General features: G+C 38.4%; 4 protein-coding genes across 9 annotated transcripts; 2 read left to right on the forward strand and 2 right to left on the reverse strand.

The window, feature by feature from the left end:
- The first annotated feature begins 12,069 nt into the window (after positions 1-12,069).
- On the forward strand, positions 12,070-13,240 carry LOC129719089 (transcriptional adapter 1-like). Its single transcript, XM_055670485.1, has 2 exons — positions 12,070-13,008; positions 13,065-13,240. Exons 1-2 carry the CDS (start codon positions 12,215-12,217, stop codon positions 13,189-13,191), a joined length of 921 nt encoding a protein of 306 aa, XP_055526460.1. The 5' UTR covers positions 12,070-12,214; the 3' UTR covers positions 13,192-13,240.
- LOC129719088 (delta(3,5)-Delta(2,4)-dienoyl-CoA isomerase, mitochondrial) lies at positions 13,192-14,968 on the reverse strand. Of its 4 annotated transcripts, none has more exons than XM_055670482.1 (4): positions 14,664-14,968; positions 14,441-14,522; positions 14,342-14,371; positions 13,192-14,143 (listed from the first exon to the last, which is right to left on the reverse strand). In XM_055670482.1, the coding sequence occupies exons 2-4, from the start codon at positions 14,484-14,486 to the stop codon at positions 13,281-13,283; spliced, it is 939 nt and encodes a 312-aa protein (XP_055526457.1). In that variant the 5' UTR covers positions 14,487-14,522; positions 14,664-14,968; the 3' UTR covers positions 13,192-13,280. The 4 variants fall into 4 exon arrangements, with proteins under 4 accessions (XP_055526457.1, XP_055526458.1, XP_055526456.1 ...); XM_055670483.1 differs by lacking the exon at positions 14,664-14,968 and adding an exon at positions 14,583-14,633; XM_055670481.1 differs by having other exon boundaries at positions 14,441-14,967.
- Positions 14,969-19,759: 4,791 nt separating this feature from the next.
- On the forward strand, positions 19,760-20,328 carry LOC129719094 (small nuclear ribonucleoprotein F). Its single transcript, XM_055670492.1, has 2 exons — positions 19,760-19,916; positions 19,975-20,328. Exon 2 carries the CDS (start codon positions 19,994-19,996, stop codon positions 20,258-20,260), a length of 267 nt encoding a protein of 88 aa, XP_055526467.1. The 5' UTR covers positions 19,760-19,916; positions 19,975-19,993; the 3' UTR covers positions 20,261-20,328.
- Positions 20,329-20,401: 73 nt separating this feature from the next.
- On the reverse strand, positions 20,402-23,814 carry LOC129719093 (ileal sodium/bile acid cotransporter-like). Of its 3 annotated transcripts, none has more exons than XM_055670491.1 (3): positions 23,404-23,746; positions 20,803-22,134; positions 20,402-20,749 (listed from the first exon to the last, which is right to left on the reverse strand). In XM_055670491.1, the coding sequence occupies exons 2-3, from the start codon at positions 22,119-22,121 to the stop codon at positions 20,689-20,691; spliced, it is 1,380 nt and encodes a 459-aa protein (XP_055526466.1). In that variant the 5' UTR covers positions 22,122-22,134; positions 23,404-23,746; the 3' UTR covers positions 20,402-20,688. The 3 variants fall into 3 exon arrangements, with proteins under 3 accessions (XP_055526466.1, XP_055526465.1, XP_055526463.1); XM_055670490.1 differs by having other exon boundaries at positions 20,412-20,714; positions 23,678-23,814; XM_055670488.1 differs by having other exon boundaries at positions 20,414-20,714; positions 23,404-23,743.
- Between the last annotated feature and the right edge of the window lie 1,629 nt (positions 23,815-25,443).

Below are 25,443 nucleotides of genomic sequence, written 5' to 3' on the forward strand. Positions count from 1 at the left end.
AAATATGCCGAAGCTGCTCATAATAGTTCTAGACAGCGACAACAGCAGTCATCCCTTAGCAGCAGCAGTGGCAGTGCAGTGGATACCAGCCATAGCGGATAGCGGCCACAGCTGTGGCGTAGCAATGAATAGCGCACAAGTTGCAGCGGATCTCAGCATCGATAGCAGCTGGGCCAGCTGATGCAGGGACATCGGATACCAATGGCATAGGGATACCATCTGGTCGAAGTTAGAAATCAGGACACCTTTTCTCGGCACAAATTTGACCAAGCCATTCTATGCTTCAAAGTATGAGCAAATATAACACATAATATGTGATTTACCCTTTAAAATACAATATAACACTCTTTTATTTACTTAAAATACACTCAGTTTTTATTTACGCGGGGATATGTACCTCGTGGAAAAACGCGTAATTCAAAATTCCTTCCATTTAAAAATCCACGTTAATTAGAAAATCCGTGTGGAAAAATACCTAGTGAAAAATGAGTGTATCTCCACTTTTATCAAACCGCTTTGAATTGTTACGCATCAGTAGATACTTTAGAAATTCAACACACGTAAGCTGTTTCAACCGAAACTTAACAAAAGCCAGATGCTTAATGGTAACAGTAAATGCATTAACGAATCTTCTTATTACTATACTGAGTTTCAACCAATGAAAAAAAAATCGATTGCAGTGAGCGTTGCGACATGGAATCGAAAACACTTATTGAGCAATTTTCAAAAATTCTGCTCAAATTCTGACATGTCCTGCTAAATCAGGACGGATGGTATCCCTACAATGGCAGCGTATAGCGGCCACAACTGTGGCATGGCCACGAATAGCGTAGCAGTTGCAGCGGGTATATTTGACCATGAAGCATTTATGCAATAATTGAATGAAAATTGCAATTGCAACAATCGGCCTTTTTCAAGGCTACTAAATGTTTTTGGAAGAGCATAATGAATGGTCATTAATAAACTGAAACTGAGGTTTGATGCTGCTGCAAATGCATTGCAGTGTGATGTTTATTACGATTTGTTGATACTGTGCTTAACAAGCGGTATATACGAAACAAATCCGATTTCAAAATGACTGACACGCAAGCAGCCGGGTTATCTTTCTTGTAAAAGTATTCTACTTCAACCTTGCGGTCGTGGCTTTGCACACAACCCTCCTGTGATTTTAATTCTTGATTTAAAAATCGAATGACAACGATAGAATTTTTTTGAAAATCACGTTTTTTTAGAAAATGAAACTCTTTTAGATGACATGAAAAACTGATATGGCAAAACAACCTAATTGTACGTATTTGTGAGAAAGAGTCGAATGCAAAGCTGTGGGAGGGTAAAATTACCGGGATGAGCTTTTATCGACTGTCAATACGAGCCAGGCGAATTAATCGTCATTTAGAAGCAAATATTATCACATATTTATGTACAACATCGGGTAGCTTGAAATAATAACTCGATTTATTTTTGAATCCATTCAAATTTATTTTCATGTACCTAGATACATATTTAAAATTGACGAAAAATGTGGTTCAGAACGTGTTTCTCGAATGGTCCCATCTTATAAAAAACCCCTTTTTAAGTAGCTTATGAAGGCAGTGGTCCTGCGCAGCACTGCATTTATCTCGTTCCCATTCGTCGAATACTGCAATGCAATTTCGTAAACAACGTTTTGACAGTTTCTTCAGAAATTTTATTCAAGCCTCGAATCAAATCGAGATGAAAACCCAACGTAATCCACCTAACAGTGAGACCCAGCCTTTCTCATTCAAATTTATTATTTGTTTGATTAGATTGAAACGAACACTTAAATTTTCTGAAAAAATGCACCTTGATAATATTTGCTGGAATTATTTATTACTCTAGATAACGAATTTTTGGTAGACAACACCTGAACCCGTCGGGATGCGGTATATTTTTCCAAATCTGTATCATATTTCCAGTTCGCTTATTTTTCGTTCTTTATCTACTTCACATACTGTCTGCTTAATGAACTTGCGTATTAACGGGAACGGAAAAAAGTTGTTGAAAATAGAAATTCAGTTCGAAAAACACCTGAACTATATCGAACATTTGAAACATAACATTCGAACACATATGAACTTACATTAACACACAATACAATAACATGGAATAAATATGTTTCAAATATATGATGCGAATTTTTTTATCGTGGTATAATCGAAACGTCACTGTACTCATATTGAGGTTGGACTTGATTATATATAGACTCAATAAAATTATATATAGACTTGATTATATATCATTCGATAAAATATCAATTTTCGATTATTTATACTGCCTGTAATCGCATAATAGGGTGTTTTAGGGATATGTATATTATTCTTTCTTTTCATAAGAAATGTCAAAAAATACATATTTCACTGACTTCTTTTATTTAAACAGTAGAACTATTGAAAAAAATCGATTTCGAATTTTAACAACTGTAAGTGAGTTTAAGACAAACCCTGCCGTTAAGAAATCATGACACAGGATTGCCAGGTCATTTTTCAAATGTCTTCACACTCCATAAAAAATGTCTTCACCCACACATAACAAATCTGTAAACATGGTCCCCATTGAAGGTTAAGAAAATCCCAGTGAAAACATTATATCGGGTGCGGGTGATAAAACGACTATTAGGATTTCAGTTCTTCACACGAGCTCTAATGTCTTCGAAATTAAGACATGTCTTCACATTTGGCACCCCTGTCATAACACGCGAACCAGGGTTATATTTTTACAGGCCAGCAGCAGTAATGTCACTTTGTGGTCTGTCAGGGTTATATTTTCCATTAGCCAGCAGCAGAAATGTCATTTTTTGCCTTACCAGGGTTATATTTTCCAGCAGCAGAAGTGTCTCTTTGTGCACTACTTGCCAGTTAGTGAAATCTGACAAACATCTAATTTTTCAATTTAAAAATCAAAGAAAAAACGTAGAGATTTAAGAAAAAATACGTAGTGCCTACTGAAAGGGGGTCATCGATTAGTATAAGAAAAAGCAGGTATTTTTTCAAATTAAAACCCCCTATTGTAACATTCGACATTATATGGAATTCGCGCTTCTAATTGGAAAATGCTTAGTATGTACTTTTACCATCTGAAAAAATATGATTAGGTATGCTTGTTTGAAAAAAGTCGTAAAAAATACCAAGTTGTTTTGTAACATAGAGTAAAAAACCGCATAATTGACACACTACTAAACTTTTTCAACTTTTTGTCAAAAAAGCTTCCATTTAAATCCACATCTGCATCCTTTGGAACTCGGAAGTTATTCTGGTCCTGAAACCAATTACCGGTGATTCACTTTTTATGTTCAGCTCATGCTTGTTGAATACAAGAAAAAATCACAGGAGGTTTGTGTGCAACGCCACGACCGCAAGGTTGAAGTAGAATACTTTTACAAGAAAGATAACCCGGCTGCTTGCGTATTAGTCATTATTTCTAGTAAATAAACTTTGACCGTTCATTGGCAGTATTGTAATTTCTCTTTGTTTGATATTTTGAATGAAGTTTATTAAATATTTTTAAAATATTGCGCCAATGAGAAGTTGAAGTGCTACCGAATTGTAATATGCACATTTAATACGACATCAGCAAACAGGAACGGAACAAAGGCTACGGTTATGCAGAACGCGAATGACGCCGCGATGCGTTCCGCCTTACCGTGGTGAGATGTACAGCTTTTTTACGGCGAAGTAGAGCTGTAGAGCTATACATTTCAAGACATTTCGTCTTGCCGAATCGCATCGCGCCGTCATTTCCGTACTGCATAACCGTACATAAACACTAAGCGGCGCAAACACGTAATAACAGTCAAAGTATGCATGTAGATGAAGATAATTAACTTTGGATTATAGCGCAAAACGAGAAAATATTATCTCTTCAAATATTTATTTGTGTTTTTCAAATTTCAGTTGTCTAATTTAATATCTGGTGAAATGTCTGTTTAATATCTGATGAAGACTCTTATATAGGCCATAGGGATGGGCGATACTAGCATCGATACCAACGGTATCGATACTAGGGGTCGCGGTATTGAGCATTTTGGCATTGATACTCATGGCAAGAGATGAGTACCGGTTTCGATACTTTCTAAACGACGCTTTTGGAAAAAAAATTCTTGGTTTGATACCGATACTATCGTAGCATCGAATATCGATACTCCTTCAGCCGATATTCCGATACCTAGTATTGAAGTTTACTGAAGTAGCGCGATCCGAGCCTGACAAAGTCATTTTCAATCGACAATTATCAGGTTATAGTAACGCTTTGACCCGTCGCTTTCAATTGGAAAGCTTTTGTATCATTTTCGAGCACTTCGTGAGTCACATTACACCCAGTCGAAAGCTCTTGCTGTTATTCTGACAACTGAAGGGCTTGAAATTGATATAAACGCTTTTCAATTGAAAGCGGAGATTATCACCATCACTCACATGACGATTCACAATTGAAAATCACAATGCGCGCTGACGGAGACAGAAGGTTTCCATACAGTACTTCACGCATATATATAGGAAAGAGGGAGGAAATATTGATCGGAACTTGCGTAACGTATTTATTGGATACCATTGCCGTTCTAACTACGGCTTGCGGTATTTGAAAATTACCATCAAACGACGCGATGCGGTGCCAATTTCAATTGAGACGCTGAAGGAAAGGAAAGAGTCTTTCTCTCTATCACTCTCTTCGTCGATTGAAATAGTCATCATTTGAAATGATCCGAAAGAAGAAAGAGGTAAAGAAAGAGGTAAAGAAAGAAACAAGTGATCCGTTGACAGTAGCCGAAAGAAATCAAGTGAAAATGAAACTGTTCGATCGAAATGATAGCGCGAGTATATCAGTTTCATTGTAGAGCCGCGATACCAAAGTAAGCATACTTTTGTCAGTATCTTCCATCCCTAATAGGCCAAATAATGCATTCCCAATTTACTAGGTCTCTAACTCTGTCGACCGTGCTTGGGAAAACAATCGTACCAATCAGTGGTCGAATTTTGTGTTTTGACAAGGCTTGACAATTTTCCATAGTACAATAGTTCGAATGATAAAATTGCAATTTCCCCTGCATTTGGTAGAAATCTTAGAAGATTTTCTAATCGATTGCTGCAAAAACGAAGGAAATCCATTGAAAATTAACCGATTTATTAGCATTTAAAATTGGACATATTTTTCACTTTTTTCGGTTCTAGATTTTCATTTCACATCCCTATGTAGCCGAACTTACTGAAAGAAGTATTCTACTTCAAAACTTCATTTCCCTTGTACTTACTTTACTTTTCTTACTTTTTTGGCTAACGGATCGTTCACCAATCCAGGGCCGAACGAATTAGAGATGTCGAGCTTCTTCTGTCTTTGGCAGCCGTTCTCCAGTCTCCCCGTACACCAGCAGATCGTGCATCTTCTTCCACCGCGCACATCCACCGCGTGCGAGGCCTACCGCGGAGTCAACGGCCTCTTCTTGGTTCTCTACTGAAGATAGTTTTGGCGGCTCTCTCGTCAGGCATCCTGGCTACATGTCCAGCCCACTGAAGCCTGCCCCGCTGTATTACCTTCACTATATCATCATGTTTGTATACCTGGTACAACTCGTGGTTCATGCGTTTGCGCCACACTCCATCTTCCAATTTACCGCCAAGTATCGATCGCAGAACTTTACGCTCGAAAACTCCGAGCACTCGTTGATCAGCTTCCTTTAGCGTCCATGCTTCATGTCCGTAAAGGGCCACCGGGAGTATCAGCGTTCTAAACAGCGCTAGTTTTGTGCGAGTTTGCAAACTACGGGACCTTACCTGGTTACGCAGTCCGTAGAAAGCCCTGTTCGCAGCTGCAACTCGTCGTTTCACTTCACGGCTCATATCGTTGTCACATGTCACAAGCGTACCAAGATAAACGAATTCGTCAACCACTTCAAATCGTTCCCCATCTATCTCCACCTCAGCACCAACACCATGGGGACTCCCACGTCCTCTGCCAGCTACCATGTACTTCGTTTTGGCAGAGTTAATGACAAGTCCCAATCTCGCTGCTTCTCTCTCAAAAGGTACGAAAGCCTCCTCCACGGCCTTAAGGTTGATACCGATGATATCGACGTCGTCCGCAAAACCAAGAAGTGAGATTTCGTGATGATCGTAACGTTTCTTTCGACGTTTGCTCTTCGTACTGCACCCTCAAGAGCGATGTTAAATAGTAGGTTGGAGAGCGCATCCCCCTGTTTCAGTCCATCCAACGTTACGAAAGCGGCTGATGTCCCGCCAGCTACCCGCACGCACGATTTTGATCCCTCCAGTGTCATACGACTCAGCTTTATTAGTTTCGTAGGGAAACCGTGTTCCAGCATGATCTGTCACAGCTCGTTTCTTTTCACTGAGTCGTATGCCGCCCTGCAGTCCACAAACAGATGGTGAGTCGATAAGTTGTACTCCCGGAACTTATCGAGGATCTCTCGCAGGGTGAAAATTTGATCCGTCGTGGAACGCCCTTGTCGAAAACCAGCCTGGTATTCGCCAACAAAGGATTCCGTTAGCGGTCTCAATCTGAAGAACGGGATACGGGAGAGCACTTTATATGCGGAAGCATATGCAACGTTATCCCTCGATAGTTGCCACAATCCAATCGATGGCCCTTCTTATCCAGCTTTCCACGAGCGGCAATGGCGGATGAATTTGACATTCAATGTAGGTTGTCAAACTATAGTTCATTGGATATTTCCATTGAACTAGTACTAGTTGGATGAATTTGACATATAATAATACTAAATCCATTGAACTAGTAGTATGACAACCTCCATTATATGTCAAATCCATCTAACTAGTTTCAGTTCAATGGAAATATCCAATGAACTAGCAGTTTGACAACCTACATCAAATGTCAAATCCATCCGCCATTACCGCTCGTGGGAAGTTGGATAGATAGGGCATATGAGGCCTTCCAACCGCCCAGATTCTTAGTATTATCTGGTGGATCGCATAGTACAGCCGCTCGCTTCCCGCTTTTAGAAGTTCGGCCGGGATACCGTCCTTCCCAGCGACCTTGCCGTTTTTCAGCTCACTAATCGCCTTTTTCACCTCCTCCTGTGTTGGTGGCTCCACAGCTTGTTCGTCACTCATAATCGTCATCCTGTTCCTGCTCAGCTCATCCGGCTCCTCACCGTTCAATAGCGCCTGAAAATGCTCCTTCCACCTGGCTGCAACCGTCGGTTTATCAGTAAGCAGGTTGCCGTCCTTGTCATTACACATGACCGGCACAGGGAAATTCCTGCTCCTGACTCTGTAGCCAGTTATATAGAATCTCCGCACGTCGTTTTGAACATAGCTGTCTTCTGCGCTGGCGAGCACCTGCTCCTCGTACTCGCGCTTCTTCCGACGGTGGGTTCTATTTTCGGCAGCTCTTGCCACCCTGTACCTCTCTCTGTTCTGACGCGTAGCCGCAGTGAGCATGCGGCTTCTGGCACGGTTCTTCTCATCTGTCGCTCTCTGGCATTCGGCATCGCACCAGCCGTTAGGCTGTCTTCCATGCGTCGTACCTACCACCTCTCTCGCAGTCGTTTCGATGGCGCCGTGGATACTGCTCCACAGCCCATTTATGTCTTCCACTCCTTCCCCCTGCTGTTCTGCGATCCGTTGTACCAGCCCTCTCATTTCCCTTGTGATAAATTTTAAAAGTAGCTTGAAAGTAATGGTATAAAAGTATCATTGCAAAAATTTCAATCAATTTGGCTTCAAAAGTAATGTTCAATGTATACATAGTGTAAAGTAGTGCTTTTTTCTTGAAACTAAGTTTAGTTGAAGTGTCTATTTGCAAGAAAATGCGTTTAAGGTCAAAATATAAAAGTGTCATTTGCTCGAATAATAAATTTTACAAATGTTACAATCATGCGATATTAAAAACGAAACATAACGTCCACCAGCGATCATTTAGTTTTGTTCGAGTTACTCGAAACGTTATGCGCAATTTACCTCGAGAAGTCGCCATCGTGGATTTCAAAAGGTCATGCGGAGTTAATTTCTGGCCTGTGGGTATCATTCTGGTTCCTGAAATACCCGTATTAGGTGATATTCGACCATCTTGATCTGTTTTCCAGAAACCAGAAGTCCAGATTGTAGGCTTCTTTGCATCAGCTTGATCATTTTAATATGTTTTCCGAAAAAAAGGGTTGAATTGTATTTCATTTGTGTGCCCCTCTTTCCATATTTCTGAGTAGGGAGGGGAGTCAAATCATCATCGAAATATTGCTTGTACTCTAAAATCCACACATTCCGAATTTGTTTTTTTTTCCTTTATTATAGAGACTAGTTGAACGTTCCCGGCGATGCTCGGGATCAAAGGTTTCAAACATAGACTTTTTTTATATTTCATTGCTGCATTAGCTCAACTCACTTCAAAAATATAATTCACATCTTATACTTCCATCATCACTTTAAGTACTTCAATATTCTGAGAACGCACAGAACGGAAATACCCATATTGGATTGTTTTTTGTGATTTTGGGCTGATTCACAGAAACTGGAAGTCACCGTTTAGGATTTCGAAATGACGTATGGAGTTCCACTTTCTAAAGTATTGAAATTATTGGCCAAATATCACTTTAGAAGTCATAAATTTGCATGTTTCACGTAGTTTTGTGAATAATATCTCAACTTTAGTAATCAGATACTTATTATTCTCCTTCAAATGTCTTTTTTGAACGTTAACAAACATTTTAATGAAAAAAAAAAAAAAACACGTGTCATCGCTATAAAATGACGTATGGAGTTTCATTTTCGGAAGTATTGAAAATGTTGGCCAAACACCACTTTAGGTTATTTTTCTGAAACCGGAAGTCGCCATTTTTTAATCCACAAAACTTCGTAGAAAATAAGAAAATAAAAGATTTCTAATGCTTAAGCTACCTCTTAATCGATATTCAAACCAATGAATCGTAACCTTTCCTCCAGCTAAATGTCCCAAAAGTTCTAGTTTAGATTAACGTAAAAAAAGTAAAACAGTAAGGTTAAGAGCTGAATGACCTTCTGGTTAAAAGCTCTCTAAGAAAAATCAAATTCAAATTCAAAAGTATAAAAGTAAATCGAATGCCATAATATGTAGCGATATTCACAAAACTACGAAAACATCAGAAATGTAAAATGTTTATGCTCGAGACATGGATTATTCTGCAAAAAAAATTGTAGATGTTGATAGAACAACGAACATTTTATTGAAAAAAAAAAACACAATTGCGCATAAAAAGTCAAAATTTCGCATGTATACGTATAATACGTATAAATTTAAAAAAAAGTATTTTCAGGTGATTTTCTGTATTCTGTATGCTGTATGTGGTCCTCGTTTTGTGAATAAAATCTTAAGTTTTAGTAATCAGAAACTTTTGATTTTTCCCCAAATGTTCTTCCTGAACGTTAGCAAACATTTTCATGTAAAAAAACCCATATATCACCGCTTATTTTTTTGATTTAGAACAATTTAAAATGATGGTGGTGACTGTACACCACTGAGACGGAGGCAATAACATCAATAAGATCAAGCGTTACGGAATTCCATTTTTATATAGTAGATTATATAGTAGATAAGTGACTTTTTACCTACGCACACTAGTTAACGTGTTTGTTTCCTCCAAACTGTAAATCATCGCATCTCGTTGCTTCGACTTTTATCACTTTTCACTATTTTTGGTCGATTATGTTCAGCAGCTTCTTCCGATTTCTGATCACGAATGAAAACATTTTTTTTCAGAAACAAGTTTAAAACACATAATGAGTGTTCAACTGAAAATTTGTCCAGCTGCTAAAAACATAGCATAGCAAACAAAACACGCTCCTTCAATTTTACCCTAAACTGAGTAACATCTACTCTGTTTTCTATTTCTATGCTAAACGTCAAAAACTGAGTAACACCGATTGTTTGAACTGAGTAATATTTACCCAGTTTTTTCTCGAAAGCCGTATTTACTCATTTTTGCGTAATATGAGTGAATGTAAAAATTTTCAAGTTGTAGAAGCAGTAGTTGTTCTGAAGCTAATATTCGACGTTTTGTCAGTCGTTTTTAAAGTGTTACTCATAACTGTAAATTGGTTAGAGCCCGAAAAAATGCAACAAATTGCAGCGGCTGTGGATGCGGAATCGTCCCGTAAACTAAGAGGGGAGAAAATTGTTGAAAGTTGTAATAACTTTGATTAAAAATATATGCAATCGGAAGGATTTCGCTGCCATCTTCCTCTCTGTGGTAAGTTGATTTCCGGTTACATAAACGAGCTGAAATTGCACTTCCAAGATGAACACAATTTAAACAGTTCCCGAGCAACTGTTAACCGTATCGCTGTTGTTTCCAAAGAATCCGCAGAGACAGAAGACGTAGACTTTGTTGAAACTAAATACATTGGACTTTTTTTTACTGCTGTTTTCAAAAAAGCCGCCAAGGCAGAAGATGTTTGAACTATGTTCTTTGCACTACTTTTAACATTGATGAATAAACAATTGTCGATCTGCGTTTAACTGATGGTTTTTCATTTCAAATGATATCTGAAATTATTCTCATAAAAATATTTAAATAACAAAAGTGGGTAACATTCACTCAGTTTCGTTGATTTGTGATAAATGGCAGCAGAGTAAAAATTACTCAGTTTCTGACAGATAGACATGTAACTCAAAAGTGAGTAATAGCACGAATACTCTATTTAGAGTACGTCCACTTTTGACGAAACAGAGTGATATTTAACTCAGTTTAGGGTTAAATTAAATGAGCGTGTAGCGCGTTATGAGAAAAATGCTAGTGAACATCATAAATCCAAATTGAAAGACACAATCCTAAGGAGCATCCGCCTATACAAGCTTTCAAGGCATCAAAAGAACAAAATATTTCGCAATCGATACAGAAATTTTGACAATAATTTGTTTGCCACATTTTCAATTCCATTTGGATGAAAATAAAAAAATACAAAATTTGCATAAAAATATGAAACAAAGTTAAACCGCAGACAGACGTCCAAGCTGAGTTCCAAACTTGTAAAGTTTTTGTAGTAGCAATTCGTAACCAGATAGCGCTACCAGTGACGCCAGCCTCGTACACCAGCGAAAAAAAATGTATTGTAGCGATAAGGTCGCCAGGCGGCGCTAGTGTACAAGTGATTTATAACGCACATCTCTTTGAAACTTTACACAGAATTTTCGATCAATGTTGTTCTTGCTTGGACGTCTGTCTGTGGTTAAACCCCCATGCAATTTAAACCTAAGTTTGAACCTAAAATGAACAAGCGTGTGACATTCAAATTTCGAAATTTTCCGAAAATGTAAGTTTCCTCTCTCTTACTAGTACTAAAACAGTAGTTCAGCTAATCTCCACCAGGCAGGGCTGCCAAGTATACAGATTTTTCTATATTATACAGATTTTTTGACCACTATACAGGATTGATACAGAATACAGAATTTTGATTTTTAATACAGATTTGTACAGAATTTTAGCAATCGATTTTTTTTATTCTTGCTTATTTTCCGTCGATCTGGTCCCGCCACTGGTAGAAGCGACTCCACCCATGACCCTAACTTACGACTTTACTTCCTCATGCGATGGAATGCGTGATCCCAGAGATTTTTCGCCTCAGAAAATCTCCCGGTGTCGGCTAGGACTAAACCTAGACCAGTTGGGTTGGTTGTGGGTGGATCACACCACCCCACAACCATCGACATCTATGTCGGCGTTGGGATTCTAACCCAGGCGTCGAGCGTGGTTGTTCGAGTTCTGCTGGGCGTCTGCCATTTACTAAGCGGGAAATTCCTTTTGTTTGATTTCTTCTGGACATTCGACATTTGGCTAAGCGGGAAAGCTTTGGAACAAAAATACCGGATTCTATTGCCTTTCTAGCAAAAAAAAAAATGGTTATAGACCTGAGTTTTCTTTCAGGAGTTTTACCCAACCTTTTAACGGTTTCAGGCGAAGTTTAAGGTTGGATGCCAAGCCCAGTTACCCCAAACCAGAGAACTTGTAGGCACACGAACAAAATACAGAAAAATACAGATTTTTATACCGGTGCATACAGATTGTTCAAAATAAAATCTGGCAGCTCTGCCACCAGGTTATATTTTTTTCTTATAAACAAAGACTTATTTGTCAAATTCGGCTGGTATTCACCGAAGTTTTGACCAAACAATCATATTATATTTATACGTTCTGTTTCACACAATTTAACGATTTTAAAACTTCATTCAATAGATCGTTACCTTAACATTCGTGATGACATCGGCTGAAGAAGTGGATGCGGTGTTGATGGCGAAACAAGCTCTTATGTACGCACTGGGTGACAAATGGCCGCTGTATCTGGCCAACATAAAACTCTGGTTTCGCACTAAAACCACTAAGGAACAGTTTGACCTGGAAAGTCGCAAGCTTTTCAGTTCTGACCAGATGCATTTGCATAACAAATTCCTGCTGGCGATATTGAATAAGATCGATGCGGTTTCACCACCACAAAGCGTGAATTACGCCGCTGATTCCGGTCATGGAAAGAGCAGTGGCAGTTCCAAAAAGCGGAAACGATCGTCGAAAACTTCATTAGACCGGGCTACGTTTGAACCAGCAACAGTACACGATTATATTCCGAAAGAACTAATTGATTATGAACAGGTCGCAAGTCAGAGTGCAACGGTGCCCACGATACGATATGCGGCGCAAGAATTATTTCTACCGGATAATGGTTTGGTTCTTGGAAGGCTTCTTGTTGGAGCATGGGAGAATGGTTTGATGAATGTCGAGGAAAATGCTGTCGATTTGATAGTGCAAGCCGTACAAGTTTTGCTCAAAAATATTCTAATGGAAATCATCATGAAGCGAAAACACTATCGAACCACAGCTAATGGAACGTTTGCCTACGACATAGGACATCAACTGCTTCATCCGTTCAATCGCAATACCGTTACTAAAGCTAAGATCGATGATGAACCCATGGAATTGGACAAAGAGATAACCACTGTTTGCTATCTCAAGCCACCCGCTGGAGATTCAATTTTTCTGGCATCATGTGGAGAACCGTGAGTATCGAAGTAATGTTTGAAATTGGCTGATATTTGAACATAACATGTTTCAGGTACCCGAATCAGACGAGGAAAATCACGGTGTATGATCTGTATAAGACACTGCTCAATAGAAGTGTCATTCCATCTCATTCGGTGTATTCTATGAACATGGAGCGAATATCCAATTTACTATCCTAGTTTGTTTATAAGTTTTGTTTAATGGGAATATATTTATTTTTTTCTGAAATTTGTATAAAAAAATATTTCTTGATGTAAAGAAAACCAATTTATAGCTTAGCAAAAGTTGGCACTGTATCTTTGCTCTGTTGAGCCATCACTGCATTGATGAAGTCTTCACTTTGAAGGTTTGTCATGTTCATTTCTCGTATGTGGTCCAAACCTTCTTGATTAGTGTGGTCCAGAGAATAAACCATATTTTTCTTTGTTCCTTGAACAGCAATTGGACTTTTGTTGGCGATAGCGTCAGCCAATTGAATGGCCTTTGAAATCATTTCCTCGCGCGATTCAAATACGTTAGATACGAAGCCACAGCTCAGGGCTTCTGCACTCTGAAATTTTCGTGCTGTAAAGCATAACTCGCGAGCTAAGCTTTGGCTGCCGATAACTTTCGGCAGTCGTTGCAAAGTTCCAACATCCGCGGCCATTCCGATGTCTACTTCTTTTACTTGGAACCATGCATCGCGGGTGCAATATCGGATGTCGGCAGCGGTAATTAGATCTACTCCAGCACCAACACACGCCGTGTGGACAGCTGCAATGACCGGCTTGTAGCAACGTTCCAACGAACTAATCGAATCTTGATAAAGCTTAATCAAACCCTCGAACAAGCGTGCTTTACGTCCAATGTCCTCAATCTCGCCAAGTTCCTGGCCCAGTTTCATCATGTCTAACAGATCAATTCCAGCGGTAAAATGTTTGCTATTTCCCCCAGATAGCACAATCGATCGGCAGTCCGGATCATTGTGCAACCGTGAGAAGCATTCGCCTAATTCGGTCCACATGCGCTTGTTGAATGCATTGAGACGATCTGGCCGGTTTAACTCCACATGAACGACATACGGCTTAGGAGTGGAGAGTTTCAATGTTTCGAAATTGTAAGATGCCGCAGGAACCGAGCACAGAGTACGAACTGGTAGGGATTGAATAGGTAGATAGTTAAAGGGTTAGTTTGAATAATTAACCGAGTACCGTTGCTACATACACGGGCGATGGGGACCACGAATTGAATGCTTTCTATGTGTTCTTATTGCCATTACCAAAATTGTTTTTCAATTGTAGTACCATTCATGCTAAACAGCTAACTAAAATCAATCAAGAGAAAACTTACCTGCGTTGTGGTTCATTGCGATCGAGGGCCCTTTGAAAACAATAACAAATAAACGTAAATCATGGATACTATCAGTTTGATATTTTAATATTATCTTACCGAAAAACTTGACTGATTTTTGAAGCACCGCCAAATAATTGCTCATCTTACTACCGAACGTGTGTCTCTAATCTGTGATGCACTAAAATAAGACAAAACGCTGCATAAATAAAAAAAAGTTACAGGTGATAATTTTATGCACTATCATGAACAACGGTACTAGAAAGTGGACTTTGAAGCTGCGGTGGAACTGCTGCTGATTAAAAGCTTTACACATACGTACACACACATTTAAAGCATCTCTTGTATAGAGCAGAGTGAATAGATAGAGTGGCGCAGCAACACGATTTTTTGCGCAAGTTTCAAATGACTTCAAATTGAAAGTTTGCGTATTTTGTTACAATAAAAACCCGAGAACCGTAAAGAATGTAAGTTTCGTTCGGTTTCCAAACAATCCGATTGTGAGAAAGCTGTGGATAGACTTTTTTTGTCTTCCGGTAGACTGTTCCGTAACCGAAAACACCCGACTTTGTAGTGTGTAACTTTAAAAATACAGTCGTCGTTCGCTAACTGCAACATGTTTACATTGCAGTTATCGAATGCCGTTCGATAACTGCAACACTTGACACATGCCAAAATTTAGAGGGAGGTCCGTCACTACCATTTTTGTTTTCAATTTTTCAATGATGTCGAAATGAATTTTTGACGTTGGACTAACGTCTATATCGAAGTTAGGCACCTGAATTTGAAAATCTAGTAATTCAACCGGGGAAAACCAGGGAAAAGTGGTCTGGTTTTGAGCGCTTATATATCAGTCATTTCTTTTCAGAATCTCGAGGTTTTGGCATCAACCGATCAGAAATTCTTTTACGGTTGAATTTATGTAACAAAAATAACCTATTTTTCGAGATAAACTATTGAAAAATTGATAAATCACATCGATTGTCTAAATCATACCGAGCAACCAATCACCACCTCTCTTCACAAGCACAGTCGACACTAACGGATACAACCGATCTGACTTTGTAAACAGTCTCACAGCTTTCAACCAATAACGAGCTCGCTTTCGGTAGCTGCAACAGGTGTTTCAACACCGTTTTAAAATGCTTCTTTTATCATTACCACTGAGCAGATTCTAAACACCAATGGCTTGATTGATAGGGGAAATATTGCGCAAGATTGTCATATAATAATTTAAATATGTTTTCGATACTAAACTAGTTAAAAGTTGTGTTAAAAGTCGTGCACATTCAACCAATCACAAGCTCGCTTCTTGTTTGCTCGCGGATGGATTTTTGCTTTGGGCTATATAATAGCCTGTGTCGTCTCATAGCAGTCATCAGTTAACAAGTGAAAGGCCACCAGGCCGGTCTTGTATAATCAGCAGCGGTGGCTGATTCCAGCGGCCAAACTGAGCTGCAGCAGAACCAGAGCGGTGGTATCAGGCAGCAGCGGCGAAGGTAGTGGGCAGCTGCATTTCTTCATTCAGTTCGGTGCTCCTTCGATCTGAGTTGGACCCCACCAGCGGTAATCCAATTCAGATATCGTTGGGTGAAAACGTTGGGTGTGTGTGCAGTGTGCACATATAGCGTATGTGCATCTGTATTGCTATGACATTTGCGATGATAGGGATGGCGCTGTTGCGTGTGTATGGCTAGCTATAGCGTGTGTAAGACATAGCATGTGTAGCATATTATGGCTATTGCGTGTATATCTTCAGCGTTTGTACGGATAGTTATAGCTTGTGTGTGGATAGCTGCTGCGTGTGTAATGATTAGTTATAGCGTATGTATGGATAGTAATAGCACATGGTTGGATAGCTTATGCGTGTGTATAGATAGTTGTATCGGATGTATGGAAAGGAATAGCGTGTGTATGGATAGCTATAGCTACAGCGTGTGTATGAATAGTTTTAACGCGTGTTTAGATAGTTATAGCATGTGTGTGAATAACTATAGCGGGTGTTTATCGAAGATTATTATTGTCATTGAAAATATTAAAACGTCTTAACGAACACAGTTGTGAATTTGATTTTACAGCAGCGATTTTAACTTCTTCAGCCAGTCTTTATTCATCGAGGAAAAATTACTACCTATGAATGATCAACACTTATTTACTAGAAATTTGATTTAGATCAAGACGGGTTCTTTTGAGTATCATAAGTTATTGGTAAAAAGAGTTGCAAGTTTTCTCAATGAGCATTCATGAAATTTTCGTTTTTGTTTCTCGGTGCGCGGTTTTGATTTTGTTTCTCGCACACAGAGAAAGAAACAAACTTGTCGCTATCGTGAAAAATAACAAAACAATTAGAAATGCTCTAAATCACAACTGAAGAAGTTAAGATATTTTCCTGTCACTTGCCCAAACCTTGATAACAACTACCGAAAAACGTGTGATTGAGCTCTTGCTATATTGAGTTATTGAACCAAACGTTTTTTTTTCAAATACATGAAGTTATATGCTGGGCTGGAACTAACCTAGCATGAGTTTTATCGATTAAATGTCAAACAATTTTCAAATTTAAAATTTTCGGTTGAATCGTTCTGGGCTCCAATTTCAGATAGTTTCGTAAAGTTTGCTTTTTGCTTAGATAGGAAAATTTTACCAATTCGCTCAATTAAATGATTGTCTTGGTAGTGCAGCAAACAAAGAATTGATTCGAATATGTATGAAATGACAGCGATTAAATAAAAAATATCCATTCTTTTAGTATATATTATTATTTATAACGTTTTAACGTCTCAGCATCCAGAAATGCACTGTTAGATAAAATTGCAGCAAATACTAGAGTTGCAATTCTCTCTATTATTTGTTTTAATGGAATATAAGAATACCGTAGTCCAACGTCATGCGGTCGTGTCTTGAATACCACCCTCCTACTTTTTTAATGGAATAGTGGCAAAAAATAGCAGAAAACTAAAATAGGCAAGCTTTTTGATTAATCAATTTGATAGTCATATTTCCGCATCATAATTTATTGCGTTTTAGTAACTACTTTACATAACCAATATGTAGGCGAAGATCAAGTTCATCACTACAGAAGATCATTTTACGAGACGTTTCTGAACTCACTTCACGAATGAAATTTTGACAGAAATCTCGGAATCGGTGACATAACGCAAGTAAAAGCAACATCAATGTCAGCAGGATCCGTGACACCTGTCAGTTCCTAAAATGTTCTATTTAACGCTAGGTCACAAAATATTGTTTGTGATCTACTATGCACTGCCTCACTGAGTAGGGAAAGCTAGCCAAACAATGCACAAGGATTTTATTCTCTTATAATAATTACGGGAAGTGAACCACATAACATGGTGATTTTGCTTCATTGATTGATAGTGGAGATCTATAATCTCCCGTTTAGAATGAAGAGACGACAAGTAAACGAAATCGAAAAAAACCGAGAAAAATGAAAAAGTCCTTTTGAAATATTACTAGAGATTCAACAATTTTCATTTTCGAATGCATTTAGAATCCCCCGCGAGATTTACACTTCAATGTCAAATATGACTTTGACTTCAGATTTGACGGATTGCGGTCCGATAACTGCAAAGTTGTTGCAGTTATCGGTCTTGCAGTTAAAAAGCGTTGCATTTAAAAGACTTGCAGTTATCGAACGGCGACTGTAATTGCAAGTGATGAATGAAAAGTTTTTTGTCATTTTGAATATTCTCTGTTTATTCGTCTGTATGACGACGATTTCATCAATGGATTCGGCGCGTTTTGTTTCAAAAGTTCAAAAGGAACAGATAATGTCTTCACTTTAATTAGAGCGGAATCATTATTTTAATGATTACAATATCCTTTTGAAAAAGTCTAGAGAACAGTAATGTTTATTTATTCTTTGTTCGTTCGGTTCAGCGCAGGGCTATGCTATAAACGTCAAATCCGATATAAAAGTCGCGTTACCAAATTTTATAGCGGTACCACTGACATTGTGGTACCACTGACGTTGCGGTACCACAAAATTTGCCACTAATGACAATCATAAGGCAATCCACGAGACAGTTGCGATCAGCTGATTTCAGTCTGTTTTCAACTTATGACAGCTTTACGTATGTTCGATCGGTCGCAACCCGGATCCAGAAGCGTGAAAAACAAATGTTTTCCGATCGGTAGCTCTAGTATTGCGGGTGCCAATCCTTAATACAACAATAACAAATCACTTTTGATATTATTGCCGACATTAGAAGATTTCGGTTTTGGTAGTGTTTTGGTTTCGCAGCTTGAAAAACAGCAACAATAACAAACGTACAAGCATTGAAACGTCACCCGTGGATTGCCTTATTATTGTGATAAATTTGGTATTTATTATCGCATGAGTTTTCATACGCATTAAAAAGTGTAATAAAATTTCGAAACTTTGTAAGGATATATTACTGAGTTTCAGTGCTTGTTCATACAATTATAATAATTTCCAATGCATCACTCATAACATGAGCATGACGAACACATTTTTCGTTGGAACCATAGTTGCACGTGATTCACAGAATTTAAACTGATCGCAACACACATTTTGTACGAAAAGTAACACGCATGAGTTTGTTTACTTTGCACACTTGGAGCCTCGATTTGACGGTTCACTTGGAGTTTTCGACCTCACTCTTTGCGTATCTGTTCATAACACCGTCTGTAGTTTTAAAGTTGTTTACTGAAAAAATGAAATGTCTGTTGTCTGTGGTGTTACGCTGCGTGAGGCCACCATGCAAAATTGCTTTACGTCGTTTGGGGGGGTATTTAAAATTGCCGAAAACCGTGTTACGTAATATACGAATGTTCTCTCTGTTATAACTTGGCAACTCTGCCAGCCATTATTGAAATAGCCTAAGACAAGACGTGACAGCTGGTCACCGTTACATTCAACCAATTTGAACCGGCTGCTGATTGGCTGAATTCGATAACGCAATCGTCACGTAGAAAATACAACGAGGTTACTTTTCACTGTAAAGCAGTGATGCTGGAGAGTCATAATTTAGCTATTATAATTGTTCATAAATAATGATGCAAAAGTATGCAAGGTACATGATATTACCGAGTAATGTATTTCACTGTTATAACTTTAAAAATGCATTGATTAATCGTTTATTACTATTTCGGTTGAAGTCCAAGAAACTTAGAAAGAAAAAATTAGGGTACCAAGAAACTTAGGAAGAAAAAATTTGATAATAGAAGTATGCTTTATTGAACATAAAATAATAAATAAGAATTGAATATTATTCGCCTATAAATTGCAATTTTAATTTGTTTTATTTTCATTGACCTGCAGAAGTTGTTAAAAATAATCATTCTGGCATCACCGGTATGGAACGTTCAAAAAAATTTCGACGGGGATGACGGCCGTTACGAAAAGAAAAATAAGAAGCCAGCTGTCGCGTCTTGTCTTAGGAAATAGCATGCTGTCATCCCCCTGATTAAAATTGATTGAACTGAAGCTTGAAAGTGGAAACAATCTGTTCATCGCAAACTTTGCTTTAAATAACTGCTTTGAAGATATAGATCTAATCGTGCATTTGATACTGCTATTTTCCGCAAAAAGGTAATTTGTAACCTGTTGAAATTAAAGCTAAAAAATGTTTACTATTGCATTTACGTAGGTAACCTCAATTCACTAAAATGACGACTGCTATGCCAATCAACCCAAAGCCATTTCTAAATGGTTTAACCGGTAAGCCGGTGTTTATCAAATTGAAATGGGGCCATGAGTACAAAGGTTTCCTTGTATCCGTCGACGGATACATGAATATGCAGCTGGCCAACACAGAGGAATACGTAGACGGACAGAACACTGGCCACCTAGGTGAGGTCTTGATCCGATGTAACAACGTACTCTACATTAGGGGTATAGATGACGATGACGAGGAAGGTGAAATGCGAGACTAATATTAAGTAGATTTTATAAGTCGTAAGTGATACCTGAATAAAGCATCCGAAGAGGAAATAAGAAATAATCCCAACTTGTAAATTTTTATTTTGATGAAGGGAATACATCCTCGGTTGTAACGATCGATAGTTCAAAACCACGGAATTCACAACATTGACTAGGTACTAGTTTTTTTTTTTAATTTTTTATACAAAATAACAATTATCAATATAGTGTAAACGTAATACAAAGTAATATAAACATGCTCAAAAATATCTATTCTTAGTTTTGAATATCTCGTATTGCAGTTGTTTAATCCAAGTCACTCGCCTATTTAGTGTTTTCGATTGATTGACTGATATGTTCTTCTCAAGAATAGATCTGATTGTAGTGTGGTATCATGTGGTCTCATTCTCGGCTAGTGAACTTTTAGTGACATCGTTTGGCATCATCTCAAACTTACGTACTGCACATCTGGAAAAGAAACGTCCATGCGACGGCAAAAATTACTGTTATTAAATGCATTTACCGATGATTATGTTTGACGCCTTCCAGAACTTACTTTTCGCGTATTTTTATTGCCAGATAGAGTATCATCAATGGAACCGGGGTCATAATGGCTGCTGACACTGGAACTACCGTTGTTAAATCGGCAGCTGGTTGCGACAGCGAAAAGCGCAGTAAAAATATCGCAATTCCAGTATTCTGGATGCCCGTTTCGACGGATATTGCCAGTGCGTCTGCGGTGGGAAGGCGTACTGATTTGCTCACAATGAATCCGAATAGGTATCCAATCCATGGCAAGCCCAGCCCGGCAGCGATAATTTGCCACGAGAAAAGTTCGAATAAATAAAGATTGGTAACAATGGCAAAAACGACAATAAACAGAATCAATAAAGCCGACATTGGTTTTAAAACGCGAACCAAAATACGGGCGATGCGTGGAGTATATCGTTGAGATAATAAACCAACCCCCATCGGAATAATAAGTCCAACAGCAAAAGTAGCTAGATTTCTATATGGAACAACCAGATTGCCTCGGTCAAAAATTTTTCGACCGAGGGTGAAGATCCATAAAGGCATCATACCGAATGCGGCCAGTGTGCTAATGGTGGTCATAGCTAATGACAGATTCAGATTCGCTCCAAGGAGAACAGTCCATATATTCGATGCACCACCTCCAGGCGAAACTCCGGTGAAAAACAAGCCAAGCTGCATTTCGAAACTATCCGGAAATAGTAACAATCCCAATCCGTAGCTTAAAAGTGGCATAAAAAGGAATTGAGAAATGAATCCGATGGCTGGCCCAATGGGTTTCATCATGATTGCCTTCACCGTAGGAAGATCCATTGCAGCTCCAAAATTAATAAATAGTACGCAAACCAATACAGCCACAGAACCAGTAAAGATGTGGTCAATCACCCGTTCTTCTCGTATAACGGTTACCGGCAGTTTCTCGGTTGATTGAACCGTTCCATTACTTTTGAGTATGACTTCAACGAAAAGGTTGGTTGACCCTAAAAACACTCCTGTAATGTCGAATACGCCATCGTATGACTCATCTTTAAAATCCAGCACCTTAATGGTTCCGTCAGGAATAGTTGCTACGTGATTGCGTTCGCTCCTAAGTTGAATGCTCGCCACATCTTCGAGTTGAGTCTTATCAAATCCCTCAATCCGCAGGCTTATGTTGGTCATAGTGTTCATATGCATCTCCAACGATATCGGATCGTACTGAACGTGCCATGACGGATCCTCTCCGTCTCTTAATCGATTGTTGTCGGTGTTTGGGGGTGAGATAAGTGCCGCTCTACAGTAGGTTATCGCCTGAAGTGCTAACATCGACGCGAAGACCACCAAACTGAGCAGCGGGCAAGCCATCGCATTGAGTTTCCTGGCAAACGAAAAAGAACCAAACAATGAAATAAATGGTTTTAACCTTTGGATGATATTGATAAGTGGGTCGCTGGAGTGGTTAACCGATAATTGTGGCAGTACTATCTAGATTTCTATTGAATAACGAGGAATGTCCTCAAAGACAAAGGCGTGTGACTAATTATAATTGAATTGCACGCACCATTTTATGATATGATATAGCCACGGAACAACGGTTTTTTTAATAGCCCCGATGACTATTGATAATTCAAGAAACAATATCTATTTTAGCTGGGAGTGTGCTATCAACTTTATAAAGACTGCATGAAATCTCTCAGTAGGCTCTACGTTACGAGCAGAAATGCGGGACATATTTAGAATTCAGGAATTAGACACAATCAAAAGCTACTATTACTATTACGATAAAGACCTGCAAATTCAATGCACGAATCAGTATCTTGCGAACAATTCCATACGTGCGAAAACCTCGTCTTTCTTTATCGCTCGGTACTCAGACAACCTTTCAAAACTGCAGATTAACAGGTTATCTACATGGGGATTTTACGCACAGCACCATCAAATGAAATCATCTTTTGCAATTGTGTAACATGGTTGTACCCTATTCAGATGAGTTCTCTTAAAATTAGGCCGTCTTTTATGGATCAAATAATTAATTAACATTAACCTTAAAACGATTAACATTCCGAGACAATTCTTCTAGTCATTCCGCTATTAATTATAGGCGGTAGTTTTCAGCTCACAAACATGGTATTCATTATTATTTTCGCTGCCGGCATTATTGCTGCTATTATCATGGGTGTGAGGAAAAGAAGGAAGCGACGATCTTTTGCTTTTGTTTATACACACGTTTAGATAGTTTCTCGTTGAGTTTCATGTTAGTGTGAACAAGGTTCTATGGAATTCTATATCTGTATTACTGCTGACAATGTGAAATTAGATTTGTATCAAACTCAACTTGTAGACAAACAGTTAAATAAAATGTTATATTTGTACAATTTATTATGTTCCATGAGTAATATAAATTTTGTGATTTTTTTTTTATTTTATCCAAAGGTATTCTGCGACTATTTCGTTAAGATATTAGCATGTTTAACTACCGTGTACTGACTAATACATATAAACTCATCTGCATATCTTGCATGATCTGCGTTGCAAACGTTGTTACTTCAAATCAATGAATTACGAATGTGCTACTTAATAATTTCTTAAGTCAAAGCCTTCTAGAGGCTTGAAGTAGTCCCAATTATATATTATACGTTGAGCTCACCTTTAATCACAGCTAATACAGACGGTAGAATTCGTGCGACGAGAACGATTGATAGTGCTGACTCGGTTCGCGTTGGTTTTCGTCGTTTCTATTTTGAACTATTGAACAAAATAGTATGTTTTGAGTTTTACAGTGAATACTGTAAAGTCCAGTTCAAACGACATTGATTTTTTACAAGTCACATACAATGTTAAATGACTTTCGAATTTATGTTGTCCAGTTTATACTTTCTAATCTTGGAAAAGTTGCAGTTCAATAATTATTAGATGAATACCTCTCAACTCCACCTTTGCAATTACACAATCACGAAGACGGCCGTAATGCAACTAAAATATTTACATTTTTATACTACACTAATCCAGTGTTGCCATATTTTCATCTGTACTGGGAGCTGCAAAAATCTTTTTCATCTGTACTATTTCCGGGAAAAATCTGTACCACTGGCCCAACCATCTAAAAAATCTGTACTTTTTCTCAAAATCTGTAATCTGTACGGTACAGAATCTGTGCCGGAAAAACCAAGAAAATCTGTACATTTCCTGATAAATCTGTACAGTTGGCAACAGTGCACTAATCGCCTTAGAGAGCAGGGCTGCCAAACTAATTCTGGATAATGTAAACCCCATGCTGTTAGGGATCATTCTAATAATACATAACGCTCTAGGGGGAGGGGGGGGGGGGGTATTCAGCGGAGCGTTATATTGCATGTGGCAAACATGTAAAATTGCGTTACATGGGGGTGGGTGGGTATTGAAAATTGCCAAATTCCGCGTTATGTAATATTTGAATGGTTTCTTATGAGAATTCGAGCCATTGACATAATTGGCCCTGACGACTCTGTTGATATTGGTTTGGTTTTTACTTGCGAAAGTGAAGGAGGGAAATACTTTTGCTTTTGTTTTCACACATAAATTGACAATTCTCGCCAAACATGTGAAAAGGGCCCATGTGCCATATGTAAACAAGCCACAATTTCACGTTTTTCAATAAATACAAGTTCAATCTACCCGTACAAATAAGATTGTTTGATTAAGAGTAAATTCTTTTATCAATAAAGCTTATTGGTAAGCGCAGATTTCGCTTGTATTAATCAAAAAACGAGAAAATTTAGTTTGTTTACATATGGCACATGGGCCCTTTTCACATGTTTGGCGAGAATTGCATATAAGAATTCGCGTAGGTGCGAACAACCTTAAAAATCTCTTTTACTTGTGTCAGGGCCAATGGAATATAGAGTTCTCCAAGAGAAAACACACGAACACTACGACACGGCCGCTTTACACTGTATATTGAAATTTGTGAGAGTGTGAATCAAACTCGGTAGTTTTTTATTCTCTCTTCTAGATGACAGTTCTCACAGGTGACAAAAAATTCTCACAGCTAACAAAGAAAAATTGAATACATCACACTATTACAAACGCGCCTGGAGAACTCTATAGAAAGGTACGAAGATGGTTTGAGTCTCGGGTTTTAAGGGCTTCTTTTAGGTTAACAGTGATGACGAAGAAGTCGAAAAACAATGCCCAAAAATCAATGTTCGGCACATTTTTATTCTAAAATTTCATTACTGGCATAAAAATCCTGTAGTGTCTTGCTGTGTCAGTGGTATCGTAATGTCAGTGGTACCGCTATAAAATTTAGTAATGCGACAGTTATATCGGATTTGACGTTTATAGCATGGCCCTGGCTCAAACTCATTTGTGCCCAATGAGGTATACAAAGGTGAGGAAGCAGAAGAAGAAGAAGGCATTTGTCTGTATTAGTAACGAAAAAGAGGTAAACAGAAGCACGTGTTTGGGTCGTGACGTAGATCTTCAAAAACAAGAAAAAGTCATTCGGAATTGTGTTCCGCATTGTAGGCATTTTCAGCCGTAAACTGTCATTACTTGTGAAAATTTCTTGAAAAAAAAATTTACCTAACATTGATTTTTGGGCATTGTTTTTTGACTTCTACGTCATCACTGTTAACTGTTAACAAAAAAGAAGCCCTTTAAACCCGAGACTCAAACCATCTCCGTACCTTTCTATATTCCATTGATT

The sequence above is a fragment of the Wyeomyia smithii genome, chromosome 1 (genome assembly GCF_029784165.1).
Source record: "Wyeomyia smithii strain HCP4-BCI-WySm-NY-G18 chromosome 1, ASM2978416v1, whole genome shotgun sequence".
NCBI classification, from domain to species: Eukaryota; Metazoa; Arthropoda; class Insecta; order Diptera; family Culicidae; genus Wyeomyia; species Wyeomyia smithii.

What these genes read in the sequence shown, in the direction of transcription:
- LOC129719089 (XM_055670485.1), top strand. Translation starts at nt 12,215, where the DNA reads ATGACATCGGCTGAAGAAGTGGATGCGGTGTTGATGGCGAAACAAGCT. An exon ending in CTGGCATCATGTGGAGAACC is followed by an intron (nt 13,009 to 13,064) that starts GTGAGTATCGAA and finishes AACATGTTTCAG; the next exon opens with GTACCCGAATCAGACGAGGA.
- LOC129719088 (XM_055670482.1), bottom strand. Translation starts at nt 14,486, where the DNA reads ATGAGCAATTATTTGGCGGTGCTTCAAAAATCAGTCAAGTTTTTCG. An exon ending in AAAATCAGTCAAGTTTTTCG is followed by an intron (nt 14,372 to 14,440) that starts GTAAGATAATAT and finishes TTGTTTTCAAAG; the next exon opens with GGCCCTCGATCGCAATGAAC. An exon ending in CGCAATGAACCACAACGCAG is followed by an intron (nt 14,144 to 14,341) that starts GTAAGTTTTCTC and finishes AATCCCTACCAG; the next exon opens with TTCGTACTCTGTGCTCGGTT.
- LOC129719094 (XM_055670492.1), top strand. Translation starts at nt 19,994, where the DNA reads ATGACGACTGCTATGCCAATCAACCCAAAGCCATTTCTAAATGGTTTA.
- LOC129719093 (XM_055670490.1), bottom strand. Translation starts at nt 22,121, where the DNA reads ATGGCTTGCCCGCTGCTCAGTTTGGTGGTCTTCGCGTCGATGTTAGCA. An exon ending in GCAATAAAAATACGCGAAAA is followed by an intron (nt 20,715 to 20,802) that starts GTAAGTTCTGGA and finishes TTTCTTTTCCAG; the next exon opens with ATGTGCAGTACGTAAGTTTG.